At 41.2% G+C, this 27,372-nt stretch overlaps 1 protein-coding gene across 1 annotated transcript; it reads right to left on the reverse strand.

Annotated features, from left to right (window-relative positions):
• Positions 1 to 533: 533 nt before the first annotated feature.
• Positions 534 to 26,930, reverse strand: PIK3R3 (phosphoinositide-3-kinase, regulatory subunit 3 (gamma)). Its single transcript, XM_009696101.1, has 10 exons — positions 26,754 to 26,930; positions 11,456 to 11,567; positions 9,013 to 9,111; positions 7,372 to 7,552; positions 6,467 to 6,592; positions 5,543 to 5,685; positions 4,160 to 4,336; positions 3,244 to 3,318; positions 2,714 to 2,884; positions 534 to 1,286 (listed from the first exon to the last, which is right to left on the reverse strand). The coding sequence occupies exons 1-10, from the start codon at positions 26,857 to 26,859 to the stop codon at positions 1,085 to 1,087; spliced, it is 1,392 nt and encodes a 463-aa protein (XP_009694403.1). The 5' UTR covers positions 26,860 to 26,930; the 3' UTR covers positions 534 to 1,084.
• Positions 26,931 to 27,372: the final 442 nt, after the last annotated feature.

A 27,372-nucleotide genomic window follows, 5' to 3' on the forward strand; every position in this document is an offset into this window, starting at 1 on the left:
AAAGAATTTGGTACAATAAGCCATCCAGAAGCATTCGATTGCATCTACGTCTTCTATACCAAAATCAAGTGTTAACAAGAGTCTGTCACTGTTCAGCAAGAGAACTGCAACAGGTGAGTGCAAGCTTCATTCTAGTTTACATTCTGAAGCACAGTATCATTAAAAACTGAGAACAGAATCCCAAGCTGAGGAATGGGAGAAAGGGGGATGAAGAAAGAGGAGAGTGAGCAATTACATCAGATCAGACAAATTTAGCATTTCGAAGCCACACAATGTTTAGCTTTTCCTTTTATTTGTTTCAAGTTTTGGTGTAGAAAGTATGTGCAGATGCTAATGCAACCTTCCCCATAAGTGCTCAATCTAGCAACAAACAAAGTTTTGGTGTGTTCAATTTGGTTATAAATGTTTCCTTTAAGTGAAGACCTGTAGTGCCATTGAAACCAAAACTTTGTTACTGTTGGCAAAAAAATAAAGCGACTTTTCTTTACAAGCATTTTTCCATTTAAATAAAAACCTGAAGCTTTCCCATAATTCCTTTGGTCTTCTCTCACCAAATTCCATGCTACCTCAAGACAAGCCCTCTTTTGGAAGTTCGGCTGAATCGCAGTGAAGCTGCTAATATTAACAGAGAAGAATTGCTGTGGTAGAGTTTCCCCCCTAGTTTCTCGGGAGTTTAAGACTGAAAGACATTACTGATGCCTCAAACAGAGGCTTCAAATTGTCTCTACAAGAACAAGAGAAAACAAAATCCGATTAGAAGTTCCACTGAAGGTGCCTGGCAAAAAATTATCTCCATAAAACGACGTTTTGCTTCCAGTATTTTTGTATGCGTTGTGTTGAGTTTATTCCCCTCATAAGGAAACAAAAGTATCAGTGTAAAAGCACAGCTGAGCTTTCAAGGTAGCACCAGGACACCTACACCCAAGTTGTCGTCTTGTTGCTGCTAGGCCTCTTTTTGATTCACATTCACAGAATCACTTCTTGTGCAAAACAAGCAGTCTAAGGAGAAAGAATGCCCTCCAAGTTCTAATAAAAATTGTAGAAAAGAATCCAAGATAGCCAACGCTTTCCTCCTCCCCAAAATTTATCTGCAGAGAGAGGGGGGCATCTGTGCGTAGACAGGATAGGCAAGCCTGACATTTAGGGAATCATTGTGTTGGACGAGGGATGTCTGCTGGTAATGAAGAACCAAATCCTTAAGTGTGCTGTACAGGTTATACGGTTCTGCAAACCCGTAACCTCTTGGAGTGCTGTAGATCACACAGTGTTTCACTTCTCCATCAGCTCTGCAAGGAAAAGAAACAGGAGAGTTTAACATTAAAGGACAAACCCAAAGTGACAGTCTATTAACAATTAACTAGTGCGGCAACCCTGCCAGTCACTAAATTACATAATGGAGGACCCAGTAGATGCAAGCAGAGGAGATTAATATAGTCTGTGAAGAAACAGTGCTTCAGGGCATGTGATTAAACACTCTTGCATAATAATCCACATAAGAGGCCTCTTCTATCCCAGCAGTACAATTCCCTACTGCATTGTTCTCCAAATGTTTCTTGGAAAAAACAGTCAAGAGCTTAACCAAAAAGATAAGCACCTGAAGTCGGCAACGACTTTGTGCTTAACTTAACTGGAAACCTTTCCACTAAACGAAGCTGCCAAAACTCACAAACTCTTAGGACCTACAGAGGATTTAATGAAATGCAGCACTAACCTTCAGCATGCATTTTTTAATGTTAAGCATGGCACGGGTTCAAGTTGGTTCATTATCTGAAGTCATAGTGACTGAGTCCTTAACTTGGCAAAGCACTTACTGCTGTATTTCCAAAGCTGCTAGAAAAACTTATCTGCCAGAAAGATCGCATGTTACGTAACCCCTGTACTGGAGCCCGTCACCGTCCCAGTCACGTGTGGGAACAGGTTACGTTATGCCATCCCTTTGGTAGCTTGTAGTATGATACCAACCAAGTGAAAGTATCTGATGAACCCATCACTTCAGTGACTGTGACAAATAGTACCTTGAACACAGTAGACACAATCTTCAGTTACCTTGAGGTGATACACTTTCACATATTCATTCCTCAGACTTGCTTTCAGAAGCAATTAACCTCATGTGAAATAAATCAGTGAAAGCCATTTTGCACTCCGGAACAGACTTGAAGGATTTTTAAGATAATGGAATCAGAGTATTTCTGACCTCCATTACACCAGCATAAAATGAAGTGAAACACAAGAAATCAATGCAAGGCTGTGTGAATGTCATAAAAACTACTGCTCACAAATAATGTCTCCTCTGAAGCATCACTTATCTTAAACATCCAAGAGAAAACATCTAGAGTTGGGCATGTCTAAAAACGAGAACGGAAGATGTTACAGTTTTACAGCCCTGTTTTTCTTTTCCCATGTATTCCTTGGCAGGGAAGAACATGGGAGAATTCAACCGTAATTTACTTATGACTGTAGAGCTTGAAGTTGGGATACTTCAGGATTTTGTACTAGCTACTGTGATGACTGAAGAGACTGCTAGGACTACAGTTATTGCACATTCAAAGCACTTTTTTGCAACAAAGCTTTTGCCATGCTCGTCTTCCTGCAAACATGTAACACATTCCAATGGGTAGGCCTCAGCTAGGCCTGGCTTTTGTTCTCCAAAATAAAGAGCTGTGGTAGAGATTTATGAATTGAGTAGTTAGAACAAAAAGGAAAACAGACTTACACCACAGAACAAGCATAACATCCTTTCTTGCTACTCTCACGAATTAAAAATGCTCCATCAGGTTTCCCACAGAGCAAGTCTTCTGCTTGGATACGGTTGAGATCCCCAACAAACCAGGTTTTCTCATCATGATGTGGCAGGTTTTCGTCTTCTTCATTCACAAAGTATGTGCTGAAAGAGAGGATAAATTTGTTAACTTAACCAGTGGTCAGTAAAGGAGTTAACAAGCAGGGTGATTTATTTTTGCAGAAATAATTCAAAGAAATACCAGAACAGACCCAAATTGGGAGCTCAGGCTCCTAACAGACATATATTAAAGGCTTCAACTTAGAACTTAATTGCTCCAACTTTGTTTAATCCTAAATGTTTCAGCAGAGTTGCTGCCTCATATGACAAAGTTCCCCTAGAGAATTTCTCCCTTTTTCTGCAGTCCTTTACTGAAAAACTGGTGTTTTGTCTTACCAGCCCCCACAAGAGAAAACACTTAATGGAACACTTCTCAGTAAAATCATATGTATAGTGACACTTACTCATCAATGTTTTCATTTTTGATCCCCAGCCAGTCATTTATTCGCTTCTGTCTCACGCCTTTGTGATTGAGCCATCTGCCAGAAGAAGAGAGCATTAATATGTTACTTCAGAGTACATGTGCGGGTTTTCTTACCGAGCAAGCTGAAACTCAGACGCAAGGTCCCACAAAAAAACAGTTCGGAGCTCAGTTTGTTCTCCATCAGCAAAAACCATAGAAAGACCATAGATTCCTTAAGAGTGCTTCCTTGCATCATCTTCCGAGATGCCTCCTTTACTGGACACAGCAAAAAGGAGCCATGAAGCAACCTCGTAAATGGAGAAAGAGGAGGGTTGAGCTGAGGAAGAGGTACTGCCTGTGCACAGTGCAGTCCAGAAAGGAAGCGGAATACAAATTGTGACAGCTGCCTGTTTCTCTTGGGAAAACAAAATGGGTATTGCCACTGGCTGCTTCTAACCTCCTCACATCACCTTCTGAGGCATTGCATTTCCCTCTGTCTTCTGCCAGAATCCTACTGCATTGAGTCCAGCCCAAGGTCATTAGGGGCTGGATAACAGGGGTGTCAATGAAATCAAGGGTGGGTATGAGCAACATCTGCCACACCTAGCACAAAAAGAACTAACCTCTGTTGTATAAACAAAACCTGTGCCTGCTAATAAGTCATTTATCTTAAATGTTTTATTTACGGGGGTTGCAGAATGTGCACCTAGTTGTGGCAGGCTATTTAAGTCTCTAAGCAATGAAGTCATGAAGAGGCCAACCAATTACTCAGACATCCCATGCTGGAACGTAGTACCTTAGCACTCACAGAATTTGGTTCTGAAAAGAAAATTAAATTCCCATTATCCTGATGGAAACAGTCATTAATCAGGTTCATCAGAGACACTATTCTGAGGTGCAGGTCCAGGCTTACTTACACAAGATACTGATCTCTGATTTTGCGGAGCTGAATTAGGTCAGGTTTGATACTATTCATTTTCTTATCAGTCTCCCTGTTGTCCAGAGCCTGTTTCTTCAAATCTTGTTCCAGGCGCATTTTACTATCATGGATCTCACCCAGGCGTGATTTTAATTTTTCATAGTTCATCATTATCCTGCAAACAAGTGTAATATTTGAGAGGTGAGGAAAGTCTAGAAGGACTGAACCTTACCAGTAGCACTTACATAAGAGTATCACAAGAACTACCATAACAGCAGCTCCTCCCTTTGACTTCCTCATCTTAACATGAAAATTACTGTTAGAGTGCCAGAAAAGACCTCATGCCAGAAGGCCTACCACCCTTTTGCATAGTTTGAACCTTCAGTTTACCTTAATATATTTCCTTCTGGCAGAGATGCAGGAACAGATTATCTCTAGGAGGGTAAGCTAGAACAGGTTCCTCCTTCACTGTCAGATTCACTTTTCGGTATATCAATTAAGCAATCCCATCACAGGTATCAGTACCAGCAAGATTTAGCAAACAAAGATTTAGCAAAAGTACTAGCAAGTACTAGCAAACGCAGACTTCAATTACGGATCAAGAACTACCAGGACATAATGCTGCCTGTCTCTCCGTTCAAGATTATTTTGTAGGTTTGGTATCATTCAGGAAAATCATGTATCTCCCCTGTTAATTGATCTTCAGTCAGAATGAAGCACCACAATCGCGTAATAAGATTGTTACACGTAACTGTTTTCAGTCTAAAAATCTCTTTAAGGTTACCCTACCGTGATTCATAAAGGACTGCATCAAGTTAGGCATTAATACCTGGCATTTCTTCAAAGGCTCAGATAACAGCTTTTTCTGCTAGTATCTTCACAGATGGGCAATTTCAAATGAGGCCCTTACTGAATTTCTGTTAGATGACCACTATCCACTACCAAGTAGTGGCAATTAAATACTGATCTTTGCAAGTGACTAAAACTGACCATGGACTACAGATTTACCAGATTTATGTACATATTTCACAGTTTACAAGTAAAGATTTTCTGAATTACATTCTAAGCAAATCCAAATAGAAATGGGATAAGCAAATGAAATTCTTATTTCCTGATCCTTTCCTGATCCTCACAGTATCTTGATTTACTGAAGTTAAGAGAGAAGAATCCAGAGATCTTCCACCTCTTCTGTCTACAGTGCAACTCGTCAACAGAAGAGGACTTTACTGAAGGCTCAGACACCTTGGGGGAAAGTCTCAGGAGAAAATACTGAGTTTACAAACTGTTTTATACGATGCAATATTTATATAAAAGAATTTCACAGGAGTATCAATGTGGACACTAGTTCTTCCTTGTAAGCAAACACAACTTGACAGCCTACCGTTCAATTTCTTTGTCATTCCCCTCCCTGCGAAATCGCTCAATGTATTCTTTGCTGTATCGCTCTTGTGAGTGGCACTGTTCCTCAAATATCTTAATAGTTTCATTAAATGCTTCAATCGCGGTCCTCTTCATCTGAATTTCCTATGTGAGGAAAGAGTCCTTCATCATTTGCTCATAATACAGATGACAATGCAAGACTCAATTACGTTCCCTAAATTGACTGAGAAGATGAACTCTTCTCCCCCCCCCCCAAGTCAAAACGTGATTAATCAGTTTTAAATTTAGTCAAACGTCTGAGTAGAGTCAGGGAAGTACAGGGAAGACTGACTCCCTGTAAGTCTACCCTCCTCCCCCACATGATGGTCTCTAATAGGCTGCAAACCCCTCAAATATTTTAGTCATATTTTCCATCTTAGTTTGCAGGAAGACTGCCAGAAAACCTCTTCCCCATATATGAACTATCTTATTTTACAAGAAACAGTCCAAATACTGTATTCACACTTCCTTAATGCATAGTATCTAGTTTCTGATTTGAACATGACTTCATAAAAAAACCTGGACAAACCCCTCTACAATTCTCACTGCAGCATAGCGCAGCTGGAAATACTTGTCAGCCAAGGAAGAAGCCTGCAGGGCAAAGCTTGTAGGTGATGGCCTTCTCCACCGCTCTACCTTATATCAGGAAGCTCAGCTCCTCTTTCTTCCTAGCCCCACATCATACCTCTAGGACTATCAGCAACAAGTAGCATTCATAGTTTCCATCAACTTTGAAACCACCTTGTGCTATTTCACAATTTACTGTTTTTTTTTTTCCTTTATTTCCTGACCTTGGGCTGCCTTAATTAGCCATAACAGGTTAAAATAATTTTCTTTACTTTTTAAACAAGAAACAGACTCTACAGATAGTTAAAGTAGTACCAACCTGTGATGTTCTGGTATATTCTTCATACAATTTGTCGTACTCTTTACTCTTTTCCTGATACTGAGCATGGTATTCTTGAAGCTTTTTACCTACTGCATCTATATTATCTTCTTTCACCAACTGATCCTGTACATACAAAAAGCTTTTAAGTCTCCAAGCAAAACAGCTTTTCTTTAAGAGTATTCATTTGTCCACTTATGCACATTTGCATTTTACAGCTATTAGCATCGTTTTTATAATTGGGTTTCTACAGAACAAATACCGTATCTAAATCCCCCTTCCTCCATGCAGTAAGTTCCACAGCTTACTAGGACACCAAGAACTATGCCAAAATACTAAGCTTCCAAAAACACATGACAGCTTAGGTCTAGGATTGCTATCCCCTATTGGAGCAAGGAGGAAGTGAATTGCTTGGAATCTGAAGTTAAAGATCAGAGTAGTTTTCTTCCTAAAAAAATCCCTGCAGTTCTTTTTCCTTAATGTAAGACGTCTCAGGCTACTGAATAAAACTGAAAAAAATTATTGAAAAATTTAGATAGCTCTGCACAGAGCGAGCATCTGCATGGCTCATATGCGCTTCAAGGGCAACACTGTCTAGAATAGTGCCCTGTGGGTCCACAAGCATCCAAGGGGAAAAAAAAAAAAAGAAAAGGCTTCTCATAGAGGTTCAAGTCTGCTGCATGTCAGGGTTTCAATTCTCTATTGGACTGCTCAGATGAAGACTGGAAACTTGATAAAATGAAGAAGCTTAAATGGTTAGACAATTTGGAAGGTCAAATGTTAAAACTCACCTTTTTTCCACTTTAAAAAAAAATCAGGCTTAACAGAGACAAAACAAAAGTATATACACATTTGCAATTTTTCTTGTCTGCACACTAATAGCTATTGGGGTCTGAAGACCTTACCTGCTGGTAGCGGGACACTGGATACATCAACTTCACATCAAGCTTCGGGTTATACTGAGCAAGAGACTCATTGCGGTAGTGGTTAATCAGTTCCACAACTGAATTAAACGTCAGCGGATCAGAAAAGCCATATTTTCCATCCCGATGATAGATCTTTATCAGTTTATTGTTGCCACCCTTCCTGTAAAGTGGTACAGTCAGAGGTTTTACTGCGTACCTCCTATCCCTCTTCAACACTAAGGCTGCTAACAAAGACACCAGTGAAATTCCTGGGCAAGTGGCTTTGACACTGTACACTTTCATAGTGATTCTTTACATACCAACAGATATTAGGTAGTTTAAGAGTCAATACACAGAATTATCATCAGATATTATTTGAACAGGAACAAACCCCAAAGTAAATCTCTTCCTATGCATTCATTCTGGAGACAGCTTATGGTAGTTAAGACCTAACTTTGCCAGGAGTTTTACAAGGGAAAAGGAGGATGCTGAAGGCTGAATAAAGGAGCCATATGAAAACCCAAACCCACAATTTTCTGCAATTTGGGGTCACTAATAGTATACAACTGAGTATACATTTATACAGTTATTAACAAGTCTTTTGAGTTATGGATGCTAATACAGGATACATGAACCTAAACAAAATCCTTTCAGGATTACAAGATGGTTGTAAGTTTAGGACTTTACATTATCCAGATTTTTACATTCTGGAGCTTTCCACAAATATAGTGCTTATTTCTTCCTTTTTTTACCAACAGACTGTTTAGACAAAATCCCGTCCTTCCTGCTCTCTCAATTTTGGTTCCTAAAGACATCTGCATTCAGCAAAATAACCAAACCATGCCAAACCTTAGTGCACAAGCTGTGTGAACTACAAGGCAGAAGTCAAGGCAGAATTTAAACTACACCCTTGGGGTCAAACCTGCCATTAAGACAACAGAGTTTCATGGCAAGATCAAATATCTACCATATCATAGCAACTCCCAAAGGTGTGCTACACAGGTAGTGGCTTATGCGCCTCGCCTGTTTGCCTCTAACAGCCAATCTTGGGAGCCTGGCAGAGGCAAGCGGCTGGACAGGCTGGGCAAGGCACCAGCAGCTAGTCACATGAGGACTGCTGCTTAAGTGCAGTAGACAGGGCTGGGGCAGCTCTGGGAAGTCTGCCACTTGCAGACAATTTTAATGAAGAAAAGAACATGGCCCCAATTCAATATTTCCTAAACTTTAGATCAGAAAGCACAAGATAGTCTTTTTACAAAGACACTGTGTTCAATTCTCCAGAGCTGCACACTGGTGAGATATTCAACGCACGCCCATTAATCAAAGCCCTAGTTTATAAATACCCTTTACCTTAGCAGTTCTGAAACTATGAAGCAGTACTGAGTGTCTCTCCCCCCCGAGTCCCATCTAATCTACACAGAGATCCTTACAGTAGTGTCTAGTGAGGGACAGGATTCAACACACAGAACAAAACTGACTATAGAACCTGGCTATTTATTTGCTCATTCTGTGATCTGCAGTACCTTTGGGAACATCTCTCAAACTTGAGCCACATCAGCTTTACACAGCCACTGCTGTCGTTGGGATAGCAACTAGCTACTCAGGGTTTTACTATGTGGACTACAACTGCTCAACACTTACCGTAATGTCAGAGTGTAGTCTCCCTGCATCTTGGTTGATGCATCACGCACCAGGAATGTTCCATCTGGCATGTCTCGTAATTTGTCATTTACTTCTTCCCTGGAGAATGGAAAGGAAGACAGAATTAGAAGCATTAAGGACAGAATCATCTTTGACGCAGGTATCAATAGTGGAGCCAGTAACACCAGCATGCGTAAGGAGTTCAATCTTCAAAATATCAGGCAATCTTCTTACACACTTAGGCTCTCCAGTCTTTTAGGTTATCTCAAGCAAGTCTCACCTTAGGTAGTTATACTAAAAAAATAGCAGTTGCAGTCAACTGCCACTTAGGAAGAAGTCTCTGTTTAAGCAACAGGAGCAGCTGTGTCTCAGAGTTCACAGCCTTTCCCTGTAATCTGCTCAGGTTTTAAAGTCCTCACTGGAAACAGGTGCCCTTTGAGAAGCCAGTCCTGACCTCTTAAGAAATGTTCTCTAGCATCATAGCTCAAAGGTGTCTAGAGTTTAGCACAGTTTTAGTCTCAAGAGACTCATTATTGGCTTAACTCTGATCTTATTTACAGCAGTTTTAAACCACCACAACCTTCCGAGCTTCAGTGCAACTTTTCCTCATTTACAACTGAAGCATAAGGATACTCAAGTCCAGAGCTTTAGGCTACATCAAGAAACCTTTCAGTGAAAGCGAGTACCTGTAAGCATTAAGAAAATTATTTCAGCTGAAGAGTTAAGTGTCTTGCCAGGTTTGACCATTTCACCCAGATTACATATCTCACTTTATAACACCTCCCTCACAGGTTCTTAGAAGCACTAAGCACTTTTTAATACAATCATTTGGAAACTAAAGTTTATCAGGTAGCCTCAACATTATCTAAGTGAGGTAGGAAGCCTACTTGAATCTTACAAAGCAAAAATCAACAACAGCTTTTTTGTTCAAATACTAAGAACAAAAGTATTCTTAGAAAACAGCTCTAGTTTTGTAGCTACCTGAAAACCATCCTGTTAGTAAAACTGACTCCTGTTAAGCATCATGTGCATATCTGCTTACTCCTCTCAGAACATTTTACAGAGTGGACCCAGTTAACTCAAACGGCCTTCTCCTTTTTGAATGGACAGATACGATCTAAGGGCTTGGGCTTATGCCTGCAAGTTGCACCCCGGAGCTTGTGACAAAATTTTCAGTGCAAGTTCTTGACTGAAGACCACGGCTCCTGCCCTGACAGCCCGATGCGGTCCATACCTGCTGGCTGTCAAATTAGGGTCATAAACAATTCTGTCTTTACATGTGTGTGTATCACATTTTAATCTAATAAAGCCACTCCAATGCTATTTGAACTGCATTAGCTCCTGCCATCACGTGCACTGTTAATTGAGGAACAAATTCACAGTCAATAAGCTGATACCAATATCAAGCAGTTTTAAACAAAGCCTGACTAGTGGGTTTTGTGATCAGGTTTTGCCACTCCACTTCAATTTAGAATTAACAGAAAAATATCACTGCCGAGGCCCTTCAAAAGCAAGATCTATGCGGGTTTGCTTTATAAAGATAAGGGTGGTACAATAAAGATATGAAAACTTTATTTCCTTTCCCAGAATGTCAGTGAACTACCATGGCAAACACACTCTTCTTGCCTCTGACAAAGTGTTTCAACGTATTATGTGCACAAGTTTGAGCAATTCCTGATCACACCCACAGCATGCTCATGTTTCCCCTTACAGTTCCAAATTCTAGACTCTTCAGAAGTGCCTTATGAGGGAAAAAGATGACTGGACACTTCAGTTCTTTTATGCAATTAAATATATAAAAACTGGCACTTCATTTTCTGAACCTAATCCAAGCCATCTATTTTCTCAAGTGCATTGAAAGGTGTTTCCTTAAGAGGTAAAACTTAATTTATTTGGTAAGTGTCTGTATCATCTGCTCAGTATAGCTGGTGATGTTTAGCATTTGTAAGAGCTATTTTTATACCACCATGTAATAGAAATTAATATAGATGCAATTTTAACCAAATGTTAAAGAAACCAAAAATAAGAATGCAACTACTTTTGTTCTGAGCAAGCCTCCTACTGAAATTTTGCTGAACTGCAATGCATCCCAGCATAGTATGTTTACAAACCTTTATTATCTAGCACGTTAGGAAGCACTTTTCTATTGAACGAAATAATTTTATCTTTTTTAAAGACTTTGCATATCTGGAGAAAGTTAGAAACCCAAAATAACTGTCACCAAGACTGGCAATATCCACACCAGAACAGTAACAACTTAAACAGAAGTCCTGAATACAGTCAAATACTTTCATTTAGGTGCTTTGCCAAGTATAGTCCTGAAGCATGTCCCTCCAGTAAAATGCTGCCTGAAATATTTTTATCTTGAATTCTAACAGGCTTATTCTATTTTTAATAACATATTAATACATTTGAATTAATATATTTTAGTAATATTGCTTACCTTGAGATGTCCCCCCAGTACCACTCCGCTTCCTGCAGAGAGAAACCGGAATTGTCCTTTATTCCATTCGTATTGACTGGAGTCATTGGTTTGGGGGGCTTTGGAGGAAGAGCTAAAAATTAAGAACAGATCAAAGAAAGGTAAACAGAGGAAAATAATCACTAAAATGTTAATGAAATATGACAGTGAAAAAGCAAGAGAAAATGCACATCTTGAACTTGGTGTTCAAGCTCTCTCAAAGTAAATGGAATTTGTAATTTTTAAATAATTTTTAAGTCAACAGCTGCACTGTGATCCCAGATTTCCTAGTATTCAAACCAAACATGTGCTTGAGTAAGGGGAAAGGGAAGGAGTATGAGGAAACACGAGTTTTTGTTCAAAGGAAGACTGGCTCAGGCATGACTACAAGGGCAATCACCGCCCAAACCTCCCAACAAGTTAAAGGTGTATTGTGTTTGAAAGCCACAGCCTGGAGAGCGCTGTGCACCACTGTGGAAAAACTCCAGTTGCTCAGGCGTCACCAGTCCTTATACCAACCCATAAGAGCAAATGGGTGGACTCTTCTTCAGAGCAAAAAATGCTGCTAGTGAGAGAAGCGGTAGCTGGGCAGTGGTATCTCCACCATAGACCCAAGGTTCATGTCTCATACTAGATTTGTCATTTAGGCGCCTGTTAGGAAAAAGCTATGACCCTTTGAATACTACAGGACATGAGGTGATAAAGGAAGGGGATAAAGGAAGGGGAAAGGGGTCTTTACTTTAGGTCATTATTAGAGCGCCTGCACCACTGTACACAGCTGAAGTGTTTACCACAGGAAAGGGGATGCTACAAATCCCTGAAAGACAGGCAGCAGCGCACATCTCTAGGCCTAGTGCATATCTGCCCAGAATTCCCCTGTTCTGAATTTAAGGCAAATAGGCTTTTACTTCTGCTCTCAAAATAGGTTACACGATGTAAGGGCATACAACTCCCTGAAACTCTTTCTATCTGGTCAGTTTTTGCTCAAACAACTTCATCATGATCTTGAATGCCCTATACCAGGAGTAATTTAGGAGCCATAGGCATGCTCATGTATTGGTAGAGACTTGTCTGTCAGCAGAGATGCATTACACTGTTTTCTTCGAGAAAGATGTCTTGAGTGCTCTCCCCTGCTTTGCAGAGGCTGAACGCTTCATCAAGAACCCTACCACTGAATCTGAGCATTTTTCAGGCATTTCATGAGACAGTGTTTTACAAGGACAGGTCACATTTGACTTCAGAGTAAGAAAGCAGCTACACCCATTGATTTGCTACTAGCACATTTTTAAGTCAGACCCTGAACATCTGTGCTCCCAGGCCTGTGCCCTAGCCATCAGATTACACAAGCATCAGCGAGCAGGCCTGACACACTGACAACAGCCATCTTTCAGATGCACACGATCCCAGTGTACAAGCAGAAATACAAATAAAGGGAGCAGAAAGAAGATTTTGATCCCTAGCTCCAGTGCGGAATGGCTTAACGCTGAGAGGTGTGCTGCTTGGCACCATCCATCTGCTCACCTCCGAGCCACACCTCCCACATTAAAGAAGAGAAAACAGTGTTCCAACTTGCAGTTCCAAATACCATTTCATGGTGAATATCCGACACAGTAACTTCACTGTTCTCAGACAAACCAGTAGATACTTTAATCGAGCCAATCTAAACTAAATCTGAACCTTGACCCAGACGTTTGCACCCTGGGGTTGCTGACCAAACACCTGATTCAGATAGCAGCATTCATTCTGCGGGACTGAGCATTAAACTGTAGCATACAGGTTCTTTTTATGGGGTGAGCGGGGAACTTTCAGGTGTGCACATATCTAGTGAGGCAATAACTGGTCTTGTTATAAAAGGAAGGTGAAAACCTTCGGATTCAGTGAAGCAGCTTCCTGGTTAGGAGGCTTTGGTTATTCCTAGCTCTACTACTACAGCTGTTTGTACAGCACCTAAGTATCTGTACAAAGCACCATTGAAAATAAGACACAGTTCTAACCCTATTTTGCTTGCAGCTCCCAGCCTCATTCTGCTTTCACAGGGTCAGAGGAGCACATAACCAGGCTAAGCCTGTAGAGTCCATGTACCATGCCTTGTGCTGTTCCATCTCCCCCATTCAAAGCTCCTGAATTGGAAAATGTCTCCAGGTCCTCCCTCCTCCCCACCCCACATCTGGGTTGTGCCACCCAATGTACTCTAAGCAAGCGACAGGACAGACGCAGCAGTTCTGAGTCTTATCAGTGTCTGCACATGGCAGTAAATTCGAGTTCAGAAAACATGTAGATGTTCTGATCTACTCCAGAATCTTCTGTAGATTCCAAGTCATCAACAAGCGCATTAAGATTCACGTAAAAAACATACAACAGCGTGGAGAATTCTTAGAAAACTATACCAGCACCAGCAATTATTTCACTGGGTCTTGCAAGTTAAGGCTTGGACAGATCAAAAACTTCCAAGGTGTTTTACAGTGTAAAAGCCTGTTTTACACTGGTAATAGGGGCTTTCCAGAAGAGGCTTTCAAGTATTCTCTAGAGTACTTGAATACTTCTCTAGCCCTCCTTGTAAGATTAAGTCTTGCTCCTTTACATACTGTGGAATTATTTATCGGCTTTGTTAGGGCTCACTTGAAAGCACTGGGCACAGAAAAGCAAACTAACAAAGACCAGAAAAGTAAGAAACAGGAGTTTGGCATATGGCCACAGAGCACTAGACATTACACCAAGTGTCTTTACTACAGGTGGGGGTTTCTCGTTCTTTCCCTTAATAAGTATGTATCAGTTCTCACTATCGGAGGTTGTCTGCAGAATTTCATTCTGCATGAGAAAATTGGAAGGAAATGCTTCCAGGGAGAAGAATAAGCCTTGGACCAGTTCCTGTAAAACCTGACTCATGGAAGCCAGTCCTTTTCACAATAGGCTTTTGAAAAATGCTTTTTAATAGCTTGCACATTTTAAAAATACTAAAGTGTTTTTGCAAGGGTGGATCCTGTTTCCAGAGAGCTATAGATCTAATTTTTTACTTTCAATACTTTGAGCTCTTTGAGTCATAATAGATTTTCCCCCGTATTGGATAGAGAACCAGAACCTTGCTATTGCTTTACCCAGTAGACTACCATGCCCATCCATCTCAGTGTTTCTTGGCTACCCTCTCAGCCTGGTATGACTGTAGTCTGTACAAATGGAGAGCTGAGCATGAAGGTAGTTTAAACCCCACACCCCAGAACCTGTGATGACACAGGGGGAGCATTTTGTAATAGCATGGCAAGCCTGCTATAAAAGAGCAGCGTGCACCCTACTGCTGCTCTCATAACACTGGCCCAATGGGTTGCTAGAAGAGGCATCCTGAAATAGTTTTTACTAGTACCTAGACAGTACTAACCACCCTGCTAGGAGAAATCCTGTGAGGTTTCTATGAGAAGCTACAAAGAGCCTTAAAGAGTCTAGAGGATTTAAACTTAAAAAAAAATAATCCAGGTTTATATACCTTACTTGATGAACATTAGAGAGCTAAAATCCTACAGTAAAGTAAAATAAGGCTGGTTTGAAGTCAACAGAAATGCTTTCAAGAGCAGCCATGTTCCTTTCCATGTCAGTGAGTCCAATTCTGATCTAGCCACAGGCACAATCTTACTTTATCTCAAAACAAGCTCTGATTAGAGTGAACGATCCTGATGGTTTCTTGCCTTCTTTTTCCTGGGAGAGAAAGAACATTGATCACAAGTGATTAACAGCACAATGGATCTTTCTGTTCTCATAAAGAACTTGCTGTTAGCATCAGATACACAAGCATCCTTCCCCTACCACGTCTCTAGGACAGCTTTATGGCACAGATCTTTCCAAAACCCAAAAGGCAACAGCTCAGCTGGACCCTTCTGCTCCTGATGAGTGCATTCCCAAGATCAGATTCAGCCCTCAGTGACCGCCTGGCACGCAGCGATGACAGCCGACTGGCTCTACCTCACGCACTAGCGAGCACCTCTGGTTTTTCTTTCTTTAGCAACTCCAGTCCCCTCATTCTAGCTTCCCCAAACAGCCTAGCTTGAGCTACATCCCAATCCCAGCTCAGTGTCACTTGGAAGCGGGGAAATAAAAAAATGCTGGTGATGGAGCACAGATGGCGGGAGCCAATGCGGGCCGGGCCCGGGATCGGATGTTGCTGACGTCAGGGCACGGAAGGCCGCCGTGCCGGCTCCAGCAGGTACCTTCAGCAGAGCTGCTCTGCAGAGCTGCAGCACAAGTCCTTAGAGAGAAAAGGCTATTGATTAGGCTTTGCCAAGGTAATTTTTTTGATGCTTTCTTGACTGTGTAGAATTGCGTTTTAAAAAGGCTACTCAGGATTTAACTGACTTGATTCCCTGAAATTTAAGCCACCTCCAACGTTAAGACAATCAAGAAAGCTGGCAAGTGTCTGACATTTAGCACCGTTGTTGTTTTTTTAATTTAAAGTCTCTTGTAGAAAATAGTAGGCTATATTAATCCTGAATTTAACTTTGGCAAAGTACGCTATGACTTCCATGATACTCACTTTTCTCAGTCAGGTTTTGAATCAAAAATGTCACAAGTTTACCTGACCTAAGAGCCACGGAGCCCTACGTGTGAGGGTTTTCAGTGGCACTAATTCAGGAGGAATGAAAGAAGAATGCCTTGCGTCTCCAAGTGTTACATCCCACACAGCATCCAGTCAAGCAGCCTGTTTCTTCTCTGGTTGCAGTATTTGCATACAAGATAAACCTGTCAGATAATTAAACTCTAATTTGCAGTTTTGAGGCAGATGCCACTTAATCTAAGAATGGCTCTATAACTTATTTCTTCGAGTATTTTCCAAGAGCTGCAGGCCAAATACTTAAAAGCATAGCAGGTTTAAATGCAGTATTAACTCTATCTCACTGTTACAAGTAATCACAACTACCAAGTACTCTGATAAGACAATTTTAAGTCACTCAGCACCTCCATAAGCTTGTTACTAGCCTTCTTTCTGATGCTCTCAATCTACTCTCCCTCCACATTGTGACAAGCAGCAAACAGATTGGAGGATTTCTGAGATAGTTACCCAGCTTCAAAAAGGCTGACATACAGTAGATACCCTACTAACTATAATATAAAGCTCTAGAAAGTGTCATTACTATGGAAACACACAAGTAACCCACGGTTAGGCCAGCTAACATTTTAATGACACAGTCCTTAAGGACAGAAGGGTTTTCCCTTTGGAGGTATAGATGAAGACTTGGAATGAAAATTTAATGTTTTTTTTAAAAATGAAAAAAAACCCCTCCTCAATCTTTAACTGCCCTCTGTAGTCTTACTCAATTTCTCAACCACTTTTCTCAATTTCTCTAACACTTTAAAGGCAAAGCCTCAAAATCTTTCCCTCCCTCAATAGTCCTGTACTCGTCCCTGCCGCACGAGATCCCCTCAAGGCACGCAAGAAAAAAAAGCATTCGCTGAACAAAGGTGCTTTTGCACACAGTTTCCATGAAATTGTGTACTACATGTGCAAGCCAGAGCAGTACGGCACCATGCTTTTGCAGAGATTTTTCCAGCTGACAAAGAGGAGGTTGGTGTGCACCTGCTGACAGCAGTTCATTCCCCACCACTGGCAGGTAAGTTATCTTGGCAGCTCCACATCTCAGCTTGTCAGTTCTCTTGCCAAGACCCCTTTCGCAAAGTACTGAGCACCGATGCCCTTTGAAGCTGCCCTTCCTCAAAGGGCAGCTGACACGCATTGAGAACTCCTCAAGGGACGGAGAAGGAAGCTACTCGATCGCATTATTGCTGGCCACAGAACCTCAGGCATGCTCACATTTTTGCTCTCCTCCCCCAAATCAGGCAAGATGCCAAAGAGTAAGACATATTCAAAGAATTGAAGTCTTTCAATATCTCGTTATAGAAAACAGCAGACAAGTTGGCAGAAAGCCAGGCATGCTTCCAATGAAAACACTCCCATTATAGCTTTGCTTGTGTTTCTATGAACTTTCATAAAAACCAACACCTTTAAGAAATATTTCAGTTTTGATTAATTGGCTTTTTGATAAAGATCTGTTTTGTTTGAAAACTCCCCAGCTATCCAGTCCTCTCCCACACCTTCCAACGAGTTTCACCTCCTACAGCCTGCCAGACTTCTGCCACACTCTGTTCTTCATGAGCATCCACAGCTACTGCACAGGTGAAAAGATCATCTTCTACGGGACACCTGCAGAACAGCGGACAACAACGGTGTGTGAAGAGGCTGTCTCAAATTCAGAAAATTCTTTTGGGCATTTCACAAGCACCTGTGACTACTTTGCAGGGCTTGTTACTTCACAGGCTGAGATGGAAGAAATGGAAGATGCTCACTGGCAGATAAATGGCACCGGGATCTTTGACTTCTATATTATAAAATAACACAGTATCTCCTCTTCATTACAGCCTTTGCATGAAGTTGCAAAGCCAAAACCCCTCAATTTCCAAATTATTTTCACTGCTCGATGAAAAACGGTTTTCCTTTCAACCCATAGTGTAACAGCTGCAAAGCTACAGCGGTACCAGAGGTTCCGTGATCACCAGGGTTGCGATGACTGTCCCCAAAGTTAACACAAAGAGGATAAAAAGGATAAGCCCTCTTTTACCTACCAAGCATAATTAGTACACTATTATTAGTGGATACGTTTTAGAACTTTTGCCATGTTTCATCACTCAAAGATTGTCACTACCCAGCATCACATGCTCGGCTCACTTCAGGAAGGAATAGCTTTATCTCCCAGCCAGTGGGCCCCAGCTTTTACCAACTCTTTGGATGGAAGTCCATGACAGACATTTTATTGTCCATGAAAATCTGAAATATTCAATGCAAACAACTGTATTTTATTGTGCCCAATGTCAGGTCTAGAAGACTATACAATAAAAGTAAATATAAAATGCAAGGAGCAAGTAGATTCTTTTTCACTTACTAACTAAAGCAGTTCCTCATCTGCCTTCATAGAAGAAATACCACAGCATGTTTTCTACCCCTCCACAGGTAGAGTCTTCAAACGGTTATTAAAAAATACCTTTGGTCAATACACGGAAATAGTTTTTTGGATAACAGTAAGGAAAACAACATTTAGCACAAGCAAAAAGCTTCAGTGGTCGAGAACAAAGAACCAGATTTTCATTGTGGCAGACCGAGAATGAACTCAGGCCTGAGCAGCAACACACTATGGCTAGATCTACCAAAGCCAAAAGAAAAAGCCACTTTAAATAAAAACAGCCCAGGGTTGTTTTCCCCAGATATTTCAAAGACTAACCATCCATCCAGGTGTCAGGTATAAACCTCACAGGAGAACCCATTCATAGAAATAATCGGCCCTACTGAGAAGTTTGCTGCACAAGAGCCTACTTAAAAATAATAATAATACAGCTGGAAATACATGTGAGTCTTGCTGCTCTAAGCAGTATTTTATTTCAGCTTACCACTAGCTTACATGTTTCAGAGCAGTATGTAAAACTGTTCCTCATACAGTACCTGTCCTTGTGCTATGTCAAACTATTTTCTAGTTATCAAAGCAGAAATATTTCAACACCACCTAAGTTGCTAACAGAGAGCCATCTAAATCAAGACCAAAAGGTGCTTTTCAAATCAGTCTAGAAGAAACCTGAAGGTAGAAAAGTATTCAGAGGAAAACTGTTGTAGATTGTGTCACGCACCATCTTTTCTAAGAACCCTGATCTCAAAGGAAGTTCCACCAAAGCAGAAGTCCCAACCCATGCAGTCCTACAGAGTGCCCTCAGGAGAAGCTGAGATTCGGAGCAGGCCTGGAGTAGTCCAGCCAGGCTCAGACTGCATTGCCATTGCTCACGCTGAGATCTCAATGGATTCAATCTCCTCACTCAAGTACACCATGATCTTCAAAATATTTTCATGAAATCCATTGCCCAGCAGCAGTTTGACTTCTTTCACTGTCTCAAAACTAATCAGTGAGACTGTACTGTACCCTTTGAAATGGAAAGGATCTTAAACATTCAGCTCATTGATTCAAGCTTCCTTGTACCCTTCAAGAGGCTACTTTTGGAGACAGGAGATGAATCAGAGTAAAGATGCCACAAACACCAAAGATTTCTAATTTGACACTTGGGAGCAGTTCCTCGGAGGGCTGACAATCCAGATTCCTATAACGTCTCCGAGATGACTATACAGGGCAGTGCAGCATGAGTACTGACAGCCTGGGAAATTTAATTGCAGTGTACAAATTCAGGTTGTAACAGACAAGGGAACTTACATCACAATATTGCCAACGAAATTCTCATCCATCTCACCTCTAAAATATTTTCCTGGGGCAGGTGTTGGAGTGTAAGCCCTACTGCCCACACTCAAAGAAAACCAAATCTGAACAGTGGGCTCTGTTCCCTCCTTATCGCAATTTTTCTCTAGCTCCACTGCAGCAGCTCTGTTTGGGGGTTTTTTGAGGGGAGGGATGCAAGAAAGGAAAAAATTCCTCCAAAAGCAAAGATGATCATGTGCAGCATCAGATTTTAGGAACTACATAGGCTGAAATTTAGGATAAGGCTACAGAAGGTAAAAACCCTGAAAAAATGGATCCTGTGGATTTTTTTCTTTCATGGGGAAGATAAAGAAAGTAACAGAGAGTAAATAGTAGCTAATCGAAGGAAATGGGAGGTTTATGTTCGGAAGGAGAAAACTGACCTGAAATACAGGAGTCCCAAAGTGACACCAAACCAAAACTCAAGTTATTCTGTAGTGAAAGAACAAACAAGGTGAAGGGGATATGGATTGATGTTTTTTTGATTTGTCCAAACCCACAAATTTTTGTGCTGAGAAACACGACGTTCTTCAAGCCTTTCCTATATAACCATGCGTCAGCTTCAGGGATATCCAATTTTAAAAGTAGTAACATTCCTATGAACTATCATTAAAATAACATTTTTCCAGTTCATGAAAACTGGTAGAGAGTCTGGGCGAATGCTGGAAGCAGTCATAGGTTTAAGCAGTTGAAGTATTTCATCTCCTTTTTCAAAGAGTGCTGGATGGAAGGTAGCCATCTCGAGTGTGCCACCAGACTCAATGCCAGAGAAGAACGTGGATCCTGTTCAGCCACAGGAAAGCCTCGGAGCTCCTTGTGCTTAGGCATCAGGATTCATCAGGCAGCTGGTCAGTGTCCAGCAGGGCAACTGGGGTCCTTTTTGGAAAGGGTTACAACAGGCAGCACTTGCACTTTGCTTCTTTTGAACTGTATGAATTCTTATAAAACTCCCCATACACAGCCACTTATCTGCAGAAGAATTAGAAGAACTCAAAGTACTGGAATATATTCACTGAAACATTGCAAAGTCTTTGTCAACATATTGAGCAGAGGACACAGCAAAGATGAAGGACAATGAAAATCTCTTCTAAAGAGGTAACATCCACTCACATTGTTTGGGGACCCAGCACCAGCTCATATGCTGTTGTTTAGGTTATGTGGAGAAGCAAATTCTTGCTTACTTAGCTATTGTGCAGACTTTAACCTGTCAGAAGGAATGAGATAAAAAGCAGAAGAAAAATAGAAAAATCTGACTCATTTCCATAGGGGCATTTAGTACGCGAGCAGACACTGTTCTTTAAGCATTACTCAGCAACCTACTTTACAAAAAACGAGTTTCCAAAAATCCAGTTAAAACACACCTATTGCTTTAATGGGGCCAAGGTTTTACAGCAACCTGTTTCACCACAGTTAACAGTCTTTTTGACTATAATAAATCCTAAGCTTTACAACATATAGGCAATGCTGATAAAAGTATTCTTTATGCTGCTGTTTCCAGTGTTCTCTAGTTCTCTGCCCAAAAAAGTGACTCACTAAACAACCAATATGAGATGATGTAAGGCACCCAACTGCTTTTAGAACCAGGCGCAGATGTGTACGACCAGCTATGCCTCTCTGTTTTCCCAAGCTGTAGGGCAAAGATAAGCCCAAATAGCTTCATTCTGGAAGAAGATATCATGCAGGCAATGGCAAAGACAGAAGTCAACTCTGCTGCTTGGGAAAACAATATTCCCCAAAGGAACCTCCAAGAAGAGTCTTCTCCTTTTAAAGAGGTGAGGTAGAAGGAAGCAACGCAGTGATTAACTCCTGTCAGGTATAGGCATCATGCAATACACAAAATTGTTTGGAACAACAATTGCAGAAACAACATTTGCTGCAGGTTTTGCCTTGAAACACATGCTGAAGAGCTTGACTTCTCCTCAGAATGTTCTCCCATGTTTTACTTTGCATAAACCTAGTTTTACAGAACACAGAGCTGAACAACTCCCTTCAGCAAGCTTTCCCTCCTGAACTATTTCTACATCATCTGAAAGCCTACTGATAAACAAAAATGTCAGCCTTTTAAAACAGACTCTCCTATCTCAAGCAAAACATCATTTCACTTTATATTAATGATGCTATTTTTTGTGTTCATGTATTTAATTGAAAGCTGATGAGTGATATTCTTTAACAATTAGAGGCATGAAAATGAAAACCAAACGCAAGGAATGCAAAAGCAAGCCTGAAAATGCAATCAGAAATAAAAAATCGTTACAGCACTCATTAAATGAAAAGGCCAGTAGAGAAATCTAGGTGTAACAGGAACAGAACGTAAGCATTTCACATCAGTGTCCTCATAGGAGCCGAGACTCCAATTCAAACCATTTTTCACGATATGCAGAATACAAGTGACTGAGCCTTATTTATTCTCTGCTCTGCCCCCCAAAAAACCTGCACAAACTTCCCTTCTGTAATAAGGAAACTCTCAACCCCAACATCTGCTGTTTTGGAAATATGACTGTCAGCAGTACTTAAATTTGCAACAAAGACAGTTGCTGCTACAGTGCTGCTGTCTTGATTACATGCACTAGTAGACCTACTTTTTTTTTTTTTTTTTTTTTACGATGTGTAAGAGCAGAACTTTTCTTTGATAAGCTTCTGGAGTCAGATCAGATAAGCTGAAGGACAATACTGACAATGCTATTAAAATTTGCATCTGTTCTCCCACTGGAAAACTAGTCAGGCATAGACATGCAGTGTTCACCTACATCTGGCTACTGCATACCACAAACCATTTGAGAAACCACATTCGGTTTCCACTATAACATTGATAATGATACAGCATGACTGGTATCCCAGTAAACACTGCCCTTGAGAGCAGAATCCTATGTTTTCCAAATTACAATTATAGTATTGCTCCCCTAAAATAAGGGTTGTCAAATTATATACGAGAAGAAAATAGAAACTATAATGAATAAATACACTTTTCCCCTTGAATACTTGTCTCACTCATACAATGGCAGTGCTCCTTTTGCAAAATAGACTAAATGAAGCAGCCTATAGATTACTACTGCCCCCCGTTAACTATTAAAAGATTTTGTAGCAACAGCATTGTTACAGCCAGCCTTAGCGGATGAGGCAAGGAAGAGTAATATTCTTGAAAAAGACTGTTGGATCAAGTTAGAAATGTGGTGGGTCATATTTGCGCCTAACAGGCTTCAAAAAGGTAGCTTTCATATAGCTTTAGGACAAACACTTATTCTCTTATCTGCTCATAAACAGAGAGAGCCCGTTCTGTCATAGTAAGCCTTCTTTAAACTTGTGGTTTTCTTCATAATCCACATAAATGAAACTAACCTCTAATTTGTAGTTGAGCCAAATATCTTTGCTGACATCTGTATCTGAAATCCCAGCAGAACACACTTACTGATTTTCATCCAATTGTGACAAAATGTATTCACTGATTACACATTTTATCATCAACACAACTGACAACATATCCCAGATCTGCAGAGGGAAAGACATTACTTAGTCCTACTAATCAGAAGTGAACTAATACAGAGGTAGCTATGCTTTAGGTACTCTGGTAACTTTTGCAGCCAATTCAACATCTTCCATTCAAAAACTTAACTTCTGGCAGTAACAACTTTTTGCAGACCTGAACAGATGTTGTTAAATAAAAACTAAATTCAGTTCAGTAACCTATTTCCTTATCTTTTCAGATAGCAAGACCCATAGCAAGAGCAAACATGCAAGTGAACCCCTGACAGCCAGTTTCCTAGTGCCAGAACCAGCATATGATGCTGCTATGGCCGTAATACTCTAAATTAATCATGATTAGAAAGTTCAGAAGCTACTATGTCAGCTATAGGCAACTGAGGGTTCCAGTTTTGTCTTTAGACACTGAAAGTTATTTAGTTGCACCTAGTATTATTTACCAGGTATAGATCCTACCTTATGCCAGTGATTCATTTTATTATGCATTTATACATGCAAGCAGAGGGAAAAAGCATCAGGTACGAGGATTCACCCCACGTGTTGTCACCACTGTTCATCCTGTATTAGTTGTACCGCTCTAAGGCACGCTCTGCAAGGCTGGCAGAACTGAATCCCTGGTTCCAATGCTCTGTTTAGGAAAACTGTCCCACTCCCATATTTAGGATGGATTAAAAACTAGCAGAAAGCTAGCAATCCCTTGTTGCCTGATCCTGTCTCTGCTGGAGTTGGGGAAAACTCGTGTAAGAGAGGCATCAACTTTATTATTATTTTTTAAGTAAGCCTTCTAGCAGAGAGGCTTCAGGACCTGCTCTGAACATCCATTTACACCTACAACCCCAGACAGAAAACAGGAGCACACTGATAAGCTGGTGCAGGTGCACTGAGGCCTGACAGAAGCTACGGCTGTGCCACAGGCTGCCTGCCATCACAGGATTTTATTTCTGCATTATTATTGGGCAACGCTAAGGTGGGTATTAAGACAGCCTGCCAAGATAAATTAAAGGTCTACTGGCCCTTAACAAGAAACAGTATCCCCACCCTTGACTTAGAGGTTACGGGTGACACTGCACATTACATTCACCTTGCTTTTGTCTTCTGCCTGAAGTTTAGACGCACTAAAATGTAATCATGAGCAGTCATGCGTGATTCGAGACACTTGGCTCCCAGTATGAGTCGATGCCCAGTCCTGCAGCATAAAGACCAACCAGGGATCTCTTCACGCAAGTTCTGTGAACAAAAGACCGCGCTGCGTCCTTTGGCAGCGGGGACACTTGCTGCATATTGTTAGTTTGCACGCTGCTGAGAAAACATATTGCCACCATTCAGCTGCTCAGGAACTCCAGCCACCACACGGGGGAATGCTATACTGAAAACCTTCACAAATTTTGGTTGGAAGTGGGCCAAAAGGAGTTGTGGTTGTTACCGGGTGCAAACGCAGTGACTTTACCCCAAGGCATGCTGAGTGTTTAAGCCTTCCAAACAAATTCCTCCACACTCACCTTAGGGATGACCTATCATCCCAGACCAGAAAGCGCTTTCCCACCCCACTTCTGGACAAGGAAAAAGCAGACCACCTCTGCCACACTCTCCTTCCCTTCCCCTGCAATTTAAAAGTTAATAGTTGTACGAAATCAGGACACACACATGGGGATCATCCCATGCATCGCTTCCAGCTCTGGCTTTTCTAGTTTTAAAACATGAAAGATAAAGTTACTGAACACTTCAGGGATCAGCATGTAACATTAAGTCCTTTCGTTAAGCGAGGTTTGGACTGTGCAGAGCCTTGATCCCTGACAATAGGGCTTCGATAATGGAAATATTGGCGTTATTACCGACAGAAGGGTTGCTTCTTAATGTAAACTTCATAAGGCTGCATGGCCAAATTCATGCAGAAATATTAAGAGAGTCATTTTCTGACCAGTTCAGTTAGGCCAGCCCCTTTCAGCAGCCTCCTTGGACTAAGCCATTGAAGGGGCTTTATTTTTTTTAATATAAAACTCCACACCAATTGTTTTAAGTCACCTACAATGGAACTCAGGTTTTTGTTCACTTGATACAAGCAAATACAAATACTAACCTCATGAATAGTTAAGATCAAGAGCATTTACAAGAAAGATACCCTTTGAAATTTACAGAAGCAAACAGATTTGACTGAATTTTAGGCTTTCAGGAGCAACATCTAAAAATAGGTAGCATCAGCTATGCAAGAATTTAACAAGTAGTGGCCAGTATTGTGCATTTGAGAGATCTGTCCAATTTTTAAAGCGTCAGAGTTACCAGAGGAAGTGAGTACAGGTCCTTGAGATCCAAAAATCTCAGGATGATCACTTCCTCCTCTTTTTAATTAAAAGTACCACATACCTACAGAGAGCAAAAGAGAGCTCACTGTGCTGAAACAAAGAGACCAAACCACACTTGGAGATACAAGCCACGATTCAAACACAGATCGAAAAGCACATTTTGAAAGTGTAACGGTACATGCCACACAGAAGATACCACTTAGAAGTACTTATTTGCTATCAATTTCTCTGCAGGCTAAGATTTGTGGTGCATATTTTACTGTATCTTCTGGCCATACAGATCAGAGACCCGAGAACATAAAGGCCCTTCAATTACCTTACTGCTCTCAGCTTGTTAGATTCTTACAGCTATAGATACGGTTTCACCAGTACCCTTTTATGCTTACTTTAATTCATATCATTACCAAAGGAAGACTTCTTCTCCGTGTAAGCCTTGCCTCACTCTTCAGACACAAAAGAAACTTTCTGTCCCATCTAAAAACTTCAGGCAAGCGAGGGATAATGCATTTCTCTATTTTCAGCACTAGCAATCCACAGGGGGGAAAAAAAATAATTGCATCAAACCCTTTGGAACAAGGTTATTACATGTTATCAAAGTAACAGTGCCTCCAGGGATGGATTCCAGCCTGTTCCCAAGTATTATCCCCCCCCCAGCACCAAAACCCAGCTACAACACACACCTCATCTGTCAATGCTGGAAGAGAGCTGGTGAGAAAAGGGTCTCAGAGACTGTAAAAGCGATTAAACTGGAACTGAATGGAGGCAGGTAAATCACTACCATCAAAGTGTTACAGGCACATAAAAGCACACAGGTGAAGAGGCTAATAAAAACGCTCCTCTAGAAGTGAATACAGCCGAAATATACGGTTTTCAATAAAGGCTTAAAAAAAGGAGACTCGGGAGAGGGGCTGCGAGCAGCTCTCCTCCTCCCGCCTTCTTCCACCTCCCAAAAAGCACCATAAATCACAGTTATCCCCCCACCTCCCAAAAAACCAGTATCAAAATACTTTTACCCAAGAGACAGCGTGTTCAAGACCCTAGAAACTTTACACAAAGTTTAACTATCGATATTTTTTTTCTTCCCTCCCCTTCTGCAGATCCCCCTTCCTTTTTCAAACGGGCAAAGTCTGCAAGGAGGAGGGAGGACGGGCAGGGGAGGGAAGGCAGGAATGAAAGGCGGCCCCGACCCGCTGCGAGGGGTGCACAGGCAGGCACGCAGCTTCGGCTCCCTACCTGGAGGGTCCATTTCAATGTAAAATATCAGCTCAGTGGAATAGGGCATCATCACTTCCCTCCAGTCCGTGTCATCGCGGTCCATATCCCACACCGTGTTGTACATCGCGACAGCCAAGTCCCGGTAGGTTTATAAATAAGAGATTGGCTTTTTCGGCTTTTAATGGAAGGGAGGGGAAAAAAAAAAAAAAAGAAAAAAAAAAGAGAGGGAGGAAAAAAAGCCGAGAAGAATCCACCCGGCTCTAAAATAACACTTCTAGCAAGAAAAAAAAAAATAATCCTGAAATTAAACTTAATTAAAAAAAACCCCACCACACAAGCCACCTCGTCAACTGCCCTGCAGGAACTCAGATAGGTAGTTATATATATAATATATACAGAGTGCTTCTTTTTGTTTAAAAAGACACCTTTCCACAGAAAAGCCACTTTCCTGAATTCTCTCTAAAAATCGCCATTTTCGGGGTATTTTTAAAACACCGGGCTGAAAGCAAAACAAAACCCCCACAGAAAAGCGGGGCGTGGGAAGAAGCGGCTAAAAAGGGGAGATTTCGGTCTCTGGACGAATTCTTTCCGCCGGTGGAAGAGAAAGGAGGGGGCGACGGGCAACAATAACGGCGGG

Source organism: Cariama cristata, unplaced genomic scaffold, assembly GCF_000690535.1.
Source record: "Cariama cristata isolate BGI_N322 unplaced genomic scaffold, ASM69053v1 scaffold18212, whole genome shotgun sequence".
Taxonomy (NCBI): Eukaryota; Metazoa; Chordata; class Aves; order Cariamiformes; family Cariamidae; genus Cariama; species Cariama cristata.